This window comes from Budorcas taxicolor, chromosome 19 (assembly GCF_023091745.1).
Source record: "Budorcas taxicolor isolate Tak-1 chromosome 19, Takin1.1, whole genome shotgun sequence".
Classification (NCBI taxonomy): domain Eukaryota; kingdom Metazoa; phylum Chordata; class Mammalia; order Artiodactyla; family Bovidae; genus Budorcas; species Budorcas taxicolor.
The window spans coordinates 48,178,615-48,192,017 of NC_068928.1; the positions used below are offsets into that span (position 1 = coordinate 48,178,615).

At 44.0% G+C, this 13,403-nt stretch overlaps 1 protein-coding gene across 3 annotated transcripts in view; it reads right to left on the reverse strand.

The window, feature by feature from the left end:
- PECAM1 (platelet and endothelial cell adhesion molecule 1) overlaps nt 1–13,403 on the reverse strand; it is a 66,576-nt gene that overhangs the window by 37,997 nt on the left and 15,176 nt on the right. For all 3 annotated transcript variants that reach the window (XM_052657400.1, XM_052657402.1, XM_052657401.1), the window contains 2 exons: nt 10,031–10,336; nt 5,613–5,888 (listed from right to left, as the gene is read on the reverse strand). In XM_052657400.1, coding sequence (XP_052513360.1) covers nt 5,613–5,888; nt 10,031–10,336 — 582 coding nt within the window. The remainder of the gene's footprint in view (nt 1–5,612; nt 5,889–10,030; nt 10,337–13,403) is intronic.

Consider the following 13,403-nt stretch of genomic DNA (forward strand, 5'->3'; position numbering starts at 1 on the left):
GGGTAAGTTATCCAGGCAAAGATGGAAAGTATCACAGGAACAGAAAATAACATATGGAAGGTCTGACAAGAGGTTCAGGCACCTGAAAGTTCAGGCAGCCCGGGACGCTGTGGGAGAAGAAAAAGAAGGCTTGCAGATCTTCAGGGAACTTGAGAATCACATTTTTAAAAGTGTGGATTATACCCTCAGGACAATGGGAGCCATGGGCGGTCTGGGTCACAGGGATAGCTTCAGACATGTTTTGTAGGGAGATCTCTGGAAGGAGAAAGGATGGAGTTGGAGGGGCCCAGACTGGAAGCAGGAGGGAATGTAGTCTGGGCTTGAAGCACAGTGATGCTGTAGAGCTGGGGAGAAGCGGCAGCTTGCCCACCATTCCTCCAGCACTTCCCATGGAGAGCATGAAGACGCCACCCGAAGCCACCCAAGGCCAAGTGCTTGGTAAGTTTCCACATTCTATGCTACTGGAAGGAGTTATTAGCATCGTAATGTAGATTGTATATCGAGAGTGCTAAAGACTGTGGTTGACTTTCAAGAAGTTTCACCGATCTCCTAATACAAATATTCCCTGAACAATACCAGTATTTTATAATAATGGTAAATGTTTGTTCTCAGCCACAGAGGAATTACTAATTAGCCACTTAACCTTTGCGGACTTGACTTCTTCATGTAAGCAAATGTGCACTGACTCCATGGTTATGACCCTTGAAGCAGAAAGAAAAAGGAGCCGGTGGCACTTGAGACTATCTTCGTATTGAGAAAGAGACGCAGACGTGAAATTTCCCCTAGAAAACCTCCTTAGGGGTTTGAGAATGCAATCAGGACTCAGGGGTCAAATTCTACCTTTGGCTCTAAACTTAGGATTTGATCTGCCATACAGGTTTGGAAGTAAAAACCAACACTGTCGTGGTCATCACTGATATTCCATGGAGGGAAATGGAAGTCATTTCCATCATAATTATAATCAGTACTGATGTCTTCTTAGTTTCCTTGATAGAGAATAAAATAACACTGTAAGTTAGGTGATCTCCTAATAATTAATTCATTGAGGCACATTCCACCCCTCCTTCCTACCATATAATGAACATCGACTTACCTCTTTTCAGATCACCATCAAAAGCTTGAGGTTAGGGGACTTCTCTGGTGATCCAGTGGCTAAGACTCTGTGCTCCCAATACATGGGGCCTGGGTTCAATCCCTGGTCAGGGAACTAGATCCCACATGCCACAACGAAAAGGGGCAACTAAAATCCAGCATGCCACAACTAAGACCAGGCACAGCCAAATGAAATAAAATGAAATAAAACAAAGCTCTAGGTTAGGAGTAGGAAAAAAAGAAAGAAATTGACCTCCTTAAGGGCCTTACAATCTCATTGGACAAATACCAAAAAAGTTAAAATAAAAAACAAAAAACAAAAAAAACACCTCAGGAAGAATCCTGCAGAAATGATTCCACACTAAAAAATAAGTAAACAAAAATGCAAAAAATACAAAACATCTTGCTGGGGTAGGTGGACAATGGTTTAGAGTTAAGAATGAGATGTTGTTAGGGAATAATCTGTTTGTAAAGGAGTGTCGTAAACAGAACTGCTGGACCATCACTCGGGTTAATAAGGATGTCTTTTGTTCACTCGCTGAGCAAATATTTACTGACTTCCTATAACATGCCAGGCTCTGTGCTAAGTATCAATGTTGTCAGATGCATTGAGCCACAGACCTTCCAGAGCTCACCCAGGATGATGGAGAGAGATGCTAAATCTTTACAGAGACTGTTGACCTGTGGACAGGAGAAGAGTGTGATGGGAACTGAGATGTGATCATGGGACTCTTTCTGGGAGGTTCCTAGAGGGAGATCTGGGGCTTGGTCTTTAAGGACAATAGAGGTCTTCCAGTGACCAAGCAGAAAGAATATTCCAGGCAGAGTCAGGTGAGATGTTTGGAAGGGGCTGGAGTCAAGGTGAAGGTGTATATGTGTGTGTGTGTGCAAGCATGTGTGTGTGTGTGTGCAAGCATGTGTGTGTGTATGTGTGTGCGTGCGTGCATGCTCAGTCATGTCCAACTCTTTGTGAGCCCGTGGACTGTAGCCTGCCGGGCTCCTCTGTCCATGGAATTTTCTAGGCAAGAATACTGGAGTGGGTTGCCATGCCCTTCTCCGGGGGTTCTTCCTGACCCAGGGATGAAACCCAGGTCTCTTTCATCTCCTGCATTGGAAGGCAGGGTTTTTTGTTTTTGTTTTTGACCAACTGAGCCACCAAGGAAGCCCATAAAGCCCAGGAATAATGAAGTCAAATAGGTGCTTCTCCCACAGGTTAGTCGAAAGATGAATTGGAGCAGAGATGCTTGGGGAACTCCTATGACATCCTGCTGTGAGGGGTCAGAATGAGGGTGTGATTGTAGAGATGAGATGACAGGACAGAGTCAGGAGTCCTGGCAGCACCTGGGTCTGAAAATGTGAACAGTGAGAGGTGATGGAAACCCACTTTCAAGCCAAAGACAAATTACTAGTTCAATGATCTTGATGTCCACAAAATCATTGTGAGCCTCCAACATCACTTTATAGAACCACTCATAGAGAGGCTTAATACCAACAGGGGAGTGGAGAATAGGCTGCAGAAGTGGGCCTGGAGCCAGGTCCAAGGGCTTGCAGCCCTTGAAGGTGGGGGAGTTGCCTGCCAGCCCTGGCACGGCTCCGGCAGCTCTACATGCAACAGGAGCACAGAGCATCAGACTGAGGGGATGGGAAGGGCCGGCCAAGCCTAACCCTGTGCTTTCTTGGGCCAGGGAGCCTAGCCTTCTGATTGACTCAGCGTGACTCAAACTTCTGATGTGGGATCAGCTACAACAATAGTATCTTGTGGTCCAAAGATGCCTCATGTTTCCCTAAAGTAGCCTGGTCCGAGGGGTTGGAGTGCTGCTCTAAGCCCTGAAATTGCCCTTGTGTATGCCACGTAGTCCCTGCTGCTCCCATGACCATACCACCATCTCTTTAACAGAGTTGATCATTGCATCACATTCTCATCATCTATTTATGTCTGTGAAATTCTTCAAAGCTGCATAGGGCAGCTCCCTAGTTCCCCAAAGTAGCCCAGCACACAGAAGGTGCTCAATATATGTTGAACTGAGTACTGTTCTCTAATAAGATAATTATATTTTATCTAAAAAAATATATGCCATCAAAATATTTGCCATTATTGATAATAAACTAAATAGCTAGCAGGAGCCAACCTGGTATAGACCAGCAGGATCCAACACCTGCCAGTCACCTAGCTGGGTTGGTTGGCAGCCTACCTATGATACTGGGGACTGTTGCTGTGACTGTATAGTCTCTGTTGACACAGAGGAGGCTTTCAGTAAATGAGCAAATGAATGATGAATGAATGAACACTTTCACTTGGGAACCAAAAAGTGCTGACTCTCTCTGCCTCTGGAACAGTGTCACCCAATGCTCACCTTTTCATCCAACAAATATGTATTGAAAGCCTACTGTATGGCAGGTACTGTTCAGCTCTTAGCGATATAGCACCAGGTAAAACAGATAATACCCTCACCACCTTAACATTCTAGGGCCTAAAGGTACTCAATACACAGGGGGAGGTAGAGTACATTTTTTCTTTTTTCTGGTGAAAGCTGTTTTGAAAAGTAAAATCAGGTAGGGACTTCCCTGGCCATCCAGCGGTTAAGACCCTGCACTTCTCGCAGCACTGTTTATAATAGCCAGGACATGGAAGCAACCTAGATGTCCATCCGCAGATGAATGGATAAGAAAACTGTGGTACATTTACACAATGGAATATCACTCAGCCATTAAAAAGAATACATTTGAATCAGTTCTAATGTGGTGGATGAAACCAGAGCCTATTATACAGAGTGAAGTAAGTCAGAAAGAAAAACACCAATGCAGTATACTAACACATATATATGGAATTTAGAAAGATGGTAATGATGAACCTATATGCAAAAGAGACACAGATGTACAGAACAGTCTTCTGGACTCTGTGGGAGAAGGCGAGGGTGGGATGATCTGAGGGAATAGCATTGAAACATGTATATTATCATATGTGAAACAGATCGCCAGCCCAGGTTCGATGCATGAGACAGGGTGCTCAGGGCTGGCACTGGGATGACCCTGAGGAATGGGATGGGGAGGGAGGTGGGAGGGGGGTTCAGGATGGGGAACACATGATGTACACCCATGGCTGATTCATGTCAATGTATGGCAAAAACCACCACAATTGTAAAGTAATTAGCCTCCAATTAAAAAAGAAAAAGACCCTATGCTTCTGCTGCAGGGGGCGTGGGTTCGATCCCTGGTCAGGGATCTCAGCCGCAGCAGGGCAACTAAGCCCGCGTACTGCAGCTAGAGAAGCCAGAGCGCAGCAGTGAAGACTTGTGTCTATGTGTGCTCTGCTGTGTCCAACCCCTTGCAACCCCATGGACTGCAGCCCACCAGGCTCCTCTGTCCACGCGACTCTCCAGGCCAGAATACTGGAGTGGGTTGCCGTTTCCTTCTCCGATGAAGACTTAGTACAGCCCCCAAATTAAACTAAATAAATAAATGAAAAGTAAAGCCAGGTAAAGAAGAAAGGCATCCAGGGGAACTTCCTAAGTACATGGGTTTGGAAATCTAACAGGCCGGTGGGTAACTCTTGCTCTGCCACTCAGCAATCCTGTAATCATTAGGTGAGTGACCTGACTTCTCAGCTCCAGTTTCTACATCCATAAAGCCAGCATCATAATACCTACTTTATGGCATAATTATGCGCTTGAAATGAAAATGTATGTAAACCAGGTAAAGAGTATTCAACAAAGAGGAACTGTGACTATTATTTTTGAGTCTACCCCTCGGTGTTCTTTGGAAGGAATGATGCTAAAGCTGAAACTCCAATACTTTGGCCACCTCATGTGAAGAGTTGACTCATTGGAAAAGACTCTGAGGCTGGGAGGGATTGGGGGCAGGAGGAGAAGGGGACGACCCAGGATGAGATGGCTGGATGGCATCACTGACTCAATGGACGTGAGTCTGAGTGAACTCCAGGAGTTGGCGATGGACAGGGAGGCCTGGCGTGCTGCGATTCATGGGGTTGCAAAGCGTCGGACACGACTGAGTGACTGAGCTGAACTGAACTGAATGCTTTCTTGCTCCTGACCCTGTCTTAGGACCTCCACAGGGATGTAGAAATCTAGCACAGTACTTGGCACAAAGGGAAGAAAAATGTGACATAATAACAGAAACATCAGCTAACACTTGCTGAGTGCTTACTCTGTACACGGCTCTGTAGGAAAGGCGATGGCGTTTAATCCTTATAACAGTCTTGCAGTGCTATCATCACTCCACTGTCAGAACTGTGGCAAGGAGACGGTCAGTCACTCACCCAAGGTCACAGATGTACTGAGAGGCCCGGCTGGGATCTGATGGCCCAACCTGCACCCTCAAGCACCACAGTGGACTGCTGACTCGCTCTGCACTGACTTTCTCCCCACAAGCACCACGGCCCTGCCTGAGCACATCCATTCAGACCGGTGGGAGCAGAAGAACCAGCTCTCACTGCCCAGTCCGGATTCCAGCACAGACACCTCATGAGCCCGCCACGTGCCGACGCCCTCCAGCAGCCCTACCTGTGATGTTGACCACGACGCTGCTGACTTTGGATATGCGACTGGCTTCCACTTTGCACGTGTAGTTGCCGTTGTGCTCTGTCGTGGCCATCACGGAGTACACAGCCTCACTGCTGAGGCTGTTGTGTGCGACAATCTCCCTGTCCTTCTGGATGATGATTTCCGGGAATGACTGGGCCTGGTGCGTCACCTGAACGGTGCACTTGACCTGGAGGTCATCTCCTTCTGTGATCTTTCCCTCGGGGATGATGTGGAACTTGGGATTAGAGAAGGATTCTACGAGAAGAGGACAGGCTGGTTGGACTCAAGTTCAAATCCGGGTGAGGAGAAAAGGCACTTCCCTCCCCTTTTCTGTGCTTTTGGATGCCAACCAGTTTTTCCTTATTAATTAAAAAGAAAATTCAACCTTTCCTCTCAAAAACCTTCACCTAGGCTGCTCTGGTGCTCCCTCCCTCCCGCTCACTCTTGCATCTTCAGCCTTCTTCTTAATTTCATTTCTCTAACTTTGAGCTTCCCAAAGGTCAAACCTACATCTCATCTGAAGAACATTTTTCAAATGACTTCAGAAATAATCACAGCAGTGAGAATCAGACCCCTCTCCTGCCCACCAAGGATTTTCTAGGTAACTCTCATACCATTTCATGTACCTCTGGCATTTCAGCTTAGATATTCCCTTGCTTTCCAAAGTTCAGCTTCATGGAAATGAATTTTTAAATAATGCCATATCCCCCTGCAAAGTGTTTTCTAGTCTATTCTATTTCTTTTTTAAAAATGCTGGTTGTGACCAACTAAATTGATTTCATGACTCAAGCAGTTTGGAAAACACTGTTTTAATAAAATATGGGTCAGACATTAGGGTTCGGACATGGTGAGGGAAGTAGAGCCAGGCCTTTGCTTCCACCAAAACACCCAGCAGAGCGTAAGGGAGTGTATACACCAATTACAGCCACGTAAAATACAGATAAGGACATGAAAAAAACGCCAAAAGTAAATTTAAAGTGACCTACTACTTTAATATTCGTTAGCTTTTTTTTTTACTGTAAAGTCATTTAAATTCACAATAAAAAACTATCACTAAAAAAAAAAAGGAGTTTGTTTTCCTGAGTAAGAATCAAAAAAAGAGATGGCATCTTTTAGGGCATTCAATAATACCCTCTGGGGTAGCTTGATAATAACTAAAGATTTTTTTCCTGACACCCAGACTCAATGTGTCAGAGATCTAAATGCACAAGAGGAAAAAAAAATTAAATCACAGAAACAGTAAAAGAAAACAGAGGTGCATTTTTTGCTTTAATAATCTCGGAGCATGGAGGAACTTTAGGTATGAATCATAAAACTGGATACCGTAAAAAAAAAAAAGATGCATAAATTGATACCATAAGGAAAAAAGATGCATAACTTTGATTTTAACTAAAGATTGAAAGCTTTTTCATCGAAGTAAAAAATAAAGACAAGTGACAAACTGGGTAAATTTTTGCATGGCACCTGACAAAGAGCTCATTCCTTTAATCTATAAAGGGCTCAAACAAATCAATCAGAAGCAGTAGGCAAATATGGGCAAAGTGTATGTGAATAGACAGGCATGAAGGGATGCAAAAGCATACATTTACAAATGTAAAAAGCGTACTCAACCTCACTAAAGACCAAAGAAATACACATCACAGTAGTGATATGCCATTGTGCTTCAATTATAATAAACTGTCAAAACTAACAAAACCATTGGGAGCTCCCTGGCAGCCTAGTGGTTAACATTCGGTGCTTTCCCTACTGTGGCCCAGGTTCAATCCCTGACTGAGGACTGAGATCCCACAAGCTGCTCACAAGGCAGTCAGTAAAAGATAAAGCATCAATAGAGAAAACATCAATAATACACTGTGTTGATGAAAGTTAGTTGAAAGTGAAGTCGCTCAGTCGTGTTCGACTCTTTGCGACCCCGTGGACTGTAGCCCACCAGGCTCCTCCATCCATGGGATTCTCCAGGCAAGAATACTGGAGTGGGTGGCCATTTCCTTCTCCAGAGGATCTTCCTGACCTAGGGGTCGAACCCAGGTCTCCTGCACTAGAGGCAGACGCTTTAACCTCTGAGCCACCAGGGAAGCCAGGATATGGGAAAATGAATACTTTTGATGGAAATGTTTATCCTTTTGGAGGAGCGCATTGGTGATATTTTTCAACACCGAAAATACACAGAACATTTGAATCAAGAATTTGACACAGGGACTTCCCTGGTGGTCCAGTGGTTAAGAATCTGCCTGCCAAAGCAGGGGACATGGGTTCAATCCCTGGTCCAGGAATATTCCACGTGCCTCAGAGCAACGAAGCCGTGTGCCACAATTACCGAAGCCTGTGTGCCCTAGAGCTCACGCTCTTCACCAAGAGAAGCCACCACAATGAGAAGCCTGCACATCAGAACTAGAGTAGTCCCTACACCCTGAAACTAGAGAAACAAAGACCCAGCACAGCCAAACATAAAGAAATAAATAATTCAATAAAAAGAGAATATGACACATAAAAAATAGGATACTCACGAAAATATAGAAGTTACAAGAATGTTCGCTGCAAGATTGTCTTAAGAGCAAACGAGTGGGGAAAAAATGCTTAAATGTCCATCAACATAAAATGAGGCCGGTGACTGTCACCTTCTGAGACAGCCCACACTCTGTCTATGGAGTGTGTTCCCTCCCTGAATAAAAGCTTCTTTCACTTTCAGAAAATAAATTAATTTAAAAAACTAAAATGAAATGAGCATATCCTTACAACAGGATTCTGAGTTGTCACTAAAATGGTAAAGATCTGTATTTCCTGATATGGACAAAAGTACATCTATACTGTATTTGTTAAGAAAAAGTTATAAGATAGAATGTTTGACAGGTCTCTCTCTCTCTCTTTTTTTTTGGTAAAAACAAAGATAAACAAGTCAAAACTGTGTGTGCACATGACGAATGAGCAGAATAAGTCTAGAATACCGTACAAAGGACCTTCTCTAAGTGTTGATACTTACTGTGAAGAATTGTCACTTTATATAGTACCGTATTTTCTAAAAATTTAACCCACACCATGAACTACAATAAAAAAATGTTGTATATACATAATACTATATATATACATATACACACATAATACTATACAGGAAATATATACACATACAATATAGTATTATGTACACACAATGGGCAAAAGTGAAGGTGCCAAAAGCAGAGGTTCATTTTTTTTCTCAATTGTTGTTCTATTATTTTTTTGGCCACACCACACAGCATGTAGGATCTTAGTTCCCTGACCAGGGATCGAACCCCTGTCCCCTGCATTGGACGAGCAGATTCCCAACATTGGACCACCAGGGAAGTCCCCTGAGGGTCACTTAACAAGCTGTAGGGCTCCGATCCTGAATACACTTGAGGCTTTCTGCAGTAAACTGTTCCTTCCCCTGCCTTCTTCCTGCTTCACGCATGCTCCCTTCTCAGGTCACAGGGAGCTGCTGGGTGCCTGACCTGGAGCTCTGAGCTCTCTGTCCTGGACTCTCAGACCCTGGCTCCCCTCTGCTGTAGCCTTTCTGTCCTGAGAGCACTTCTCAGGCCACCTCATCTGTTTCCTACTAGTCCAATGTCTCAGTGATGGAAGGATGGGTAGAAGGGGGAAATCCCTTGTCAAACGCAGGAGGCAAAAGCTGAGGACCTGCCCCTCCTTTCCTCTGAATCCCCTCCAGACCCCACTTCCTGATGTCTGATCCTCATGGTTTAAAGTCACGGTTCCCAAGCTGCAGGTCACACAAGATATCATTTCAGTGAGTCTCAGCCAGTGCTTTAAGAAATGGAAATAGAATAGAAAGAACAATAACAAAATACATCATGTATGAAGGTTAAACATTGTTTGGAAATATATAAGTGTATATAGTTAAATTGTTGAAAAAAATAAAGTGATTAAGAACAGTCTTGACAGAGAAGGAGAAATATGGTATGATGTCTCCTGTATGTGGATTCTAAAAAGAAACACAAATGAACTTACTTACAAAAGAGGAACAGACTCCCAGACTTAGAGAATGTTGCAGGAGGGGTGGGGAAGGATGAGGGGAAGGGATCGTTAGGGAGTTTGGGATGGACATGTACACACTGCTATATTTAAAATGGATGACCAACAAGGACCTACCATATAGCACATGGAACTCTGCTCAGTGTTTTGTGGACCAGAAGGGAGTTTGGGGGAGAATGGATACATGTATATGTATGGTTGAGTCCCTTCACTGTTCCCCTGAAACTATCACAACACTTGTGAATCACCTATACTCCAATACAAAATAATAATAATAAACAAAGAACAGTCTTGAGCAGCAAAGGCCTGAGCCCCTTTCCAATTCTGGGCTTTCTCCCCAGACCAAATCAGCAAACCAGGAAGAATGATAGAAAGGAGAGTAGGACTCTGACCCCGCACAGTGACCAGTTCACTCTTCATGGATATGGAGGACTCCACGTTGGACCCGGAAAAGATCTTCGCTTGACATTGGAAAAATATGGCACGGTCTTGCTCCTCAACTGTGAATTCCAGCGTCACAAAATTCTGGTTCTGAGAGGTTTTTTCTCTTTTTTTCTTGGCACTCCTTATATCTAGTTCGAATTTTTCTATTGTGAAATGTACAGGAGCCTTTTCCTCTGGGACAGAACAGTTGACTACCACGACTCCACCTTCTATCACCTCCTTCTTGTCCAGCGTCACCCTGGGATCAGACACTCCTTCGGGGGAGGAGAAAGTTCGTTAGTATGTTTGCTCCAGCGGCCAAGCCACCCGTCAGCCCAGTCACTGGGGTTGACCCATCTGATGGTTCTTTTGTTCCCAGAACCTCAGTGTTACCTACCAGGTAATTGCTGACTATGTATGCGCTGAGCACCATACCAGGTTCTTTGGAAAAATATGTAGACTATGTCTAAGATAGTCCAAGGAGCGGTGGCCTAGCCGGCGCAGGAGGGCCTAGAGGAGCTATTCCACGGACAAGGTCAGGAGGGGCAGCGGTGAGGAGATACCCCTTGTCCAAGGTAAGGAGCAGCGGCTGTGCTTTGCTGGAGCAGCCGTGAAGAGATACCCCACATCCAAGGTAAGAGAAACCCAAGTAGGACGGTAGGTGTTGCAAGAGGGCATCAGAGGGCAGACACAATGAAACCATACTCACAGAAAACCAGTTAATCTAATCACACTAGGACCACAGCCTTGTCTAACTCAGTGAAACTAAGCCATGCCCATGGGGCCACCCAAGACGGGCAGGTCATGGTGGAGAGGTCTGACAGAATGCGGTCCACTGGAGAAGGGAATGGCAAAGCACTTCAGTATTCTTGCTTTGAGAACCCCATGAACAGTATGAAAGGCAAAATGATAGGATACTGAAAGAGGAACTCCCCAGGTCAGTAGGTGCCCAATATGCTACTGGAGATAAGTGGAGAATAACTCCAGAAAGAATGAAGGGATGGAGCCAAAGCAAAAACAATACCCAGCTGTGGATGTGACTGGTGATAGAAGCAAGGTCTGATGCTGTAAAGAGCAATATTGCATAGGAACCTGGAATGTCAGGTCCATGAATCAAGGCAAACTGGAAGTGGTCAAACAAGAGATGGCAAGGGTGAATGTCGACATTCTAGGAATCAGCGAACTGAAATGGACTGGAATGGGTGAATATAACTCAGATGACCATTATATCTACTACTGCGGGCAGGAATCCCTCAGAAGAAATGGAGTAGCCATCATGGTCAACAAAAGAGTCTGAAATGCAGTACTTGGATGCAATCTCAAAAATGACAGAATGATCTCTGTTCATCTCCAAGGCAAACCATCAATATCACAGTAATCCAAGTCTATGCCCCAACCAGTAACGCTGAAGAAGCTGAAGTTGAACGGTTCTATGAAGACCTACAAGACCTACAAGACCTTTTAGAACTAACACCCAAAAAAGACGTCCTTTTCATTATAGGGGACTGGAATGCAAAAATAGGAAGTCAAGAAACACCTGGAGTAACAGGCAAAATTGGCCTTGGAGTACAGAATGAAGCAGGGCAAAAGGCTAATAGAGCTTTGCCAAGAAAATACACTGGTCATAGCAAACACCCTCTTCCAACAACACAAGAGAAGACTCTACACATGGACATCACCAGATGGTCAACACCGAAATCAGATTGATTATTTTCTTTGCAGCCAAATATGGAGAAGCTCTACACAGTCAACAAAAACAAGACCAGGAGCTGACTGTGGCTCAGATCATGAACTCCTTATTGCCAGATTCAGACTTAAATTGAAGAAAGTAGGGAAAAATGCTAGACCATTCAGGTATGACCTAAATAAAATCCCTTTTGATTATACAGTGGAAGTGAGAAATAGATTTAAGGGCCTAGATCTGATAGATAGAGTGCCTGTTGAACTATGGAATGAGGTTTGTGACATTGTACAGGAGACAAGGATCAAGACCATTCCCATGGAAAAGAAATGCAAAAAAGCAAAATGGCTGTCTGGGGAGGCCTTACAAATAGCTGTGAAAAGAAGAGAAGTGAAAAGCAAAAAGAGAAAACGAAAGATATAAGCATCTGAATGCAGAGTTCCAAAGAATAGCAAGAAGAGATAAAAAAGCCTTCCTCAGAGATTGATGCAAAGAAATAGAAGAAAACAACAGAATGGGAAAGACCTTCTCTTCAAGAAAATTAGAGGTACCAAGGGAACATTTCATGCAAAGATGAGCTCAATAAAGGACAGAAACGGTATGGACCTAACAGAAGTAGAAGATATTAAGAAGAGGTAGCAAGAATACACAGAACTGCACAAAAAAGGTCTTCACGACCCAGATAATCATGATGATGTGACCACTAATCTAGAGCTAGACATCCTGGAATGTGAAGTCAAGTGGGCCTTGGAAAGCATCACTATGAACAAAGCTAGTGGAGGTGATGGAATTCCAGTGGAGCTATTTCAAATCCTGAAAGATGATGCTGTGAAAGTGCTGCACTCAATATGCCAACAAATTTGGAAAACTCAGCAGTGGCCACAGGACTGGAAACAGTCAGTGTTCATTCCAATCCCAAAGAAAGGCAATGCCAAAGAATGTTCAAACTACCACACAATTGCACTCATCTCACATGCTAGTAAAGTAATGCTCAAAATTCTCCAAGCCAGGCTTCAGCAATACATGAACCGTGAACTTCCAGATGTTCAAGCTGGTTTTAGAAAAGGCAGAGGAACCAGAGACCAAATTGCCAACATCCGCTGGATCATAGAAAAAGCAAGAGAGTTCCAGAAAAACATTTATTTCTGCTTTATTGACTATGCCAAAGCCTTTGACTGTGTGGATCACAAGAAACTGTGGAAAATTCTGAAAGAGATGGGAATACCAGACCACCTGACCTACCTCTTGAGAAACCTATATGCAGGTCAGGAAGCAACGGTTAGAACTGGACATGGAACAACAGACTGATTCCAAATCAGAAAAGGAGCACATCAAGGCTGTATATTGTCACCCTGCTTATTTAACTTATATGGAGAGTACATCATGAGAAATGCTGGGCTGGAAGAAGCACAAGCTGGAATCAAGATTGCTGGGAGAAATATCAATAACCTCAGATATGCAGATGACACCACCCTTATGGCAGAAAGTGAAGAGGAACTGAAAAGCCTCTTGATGAAAGTGAAAGTGGAGAGTGAAAAAGTTGGCTTAAACATTCAGAAAACATTCAACATTCAGAAAACGAAGATCATGGCATCTGGTCCCATCACTTCATGGGAAATAGATGGGGAAACAGTGGAAACAGCGTCAGATTTTATTTTCGA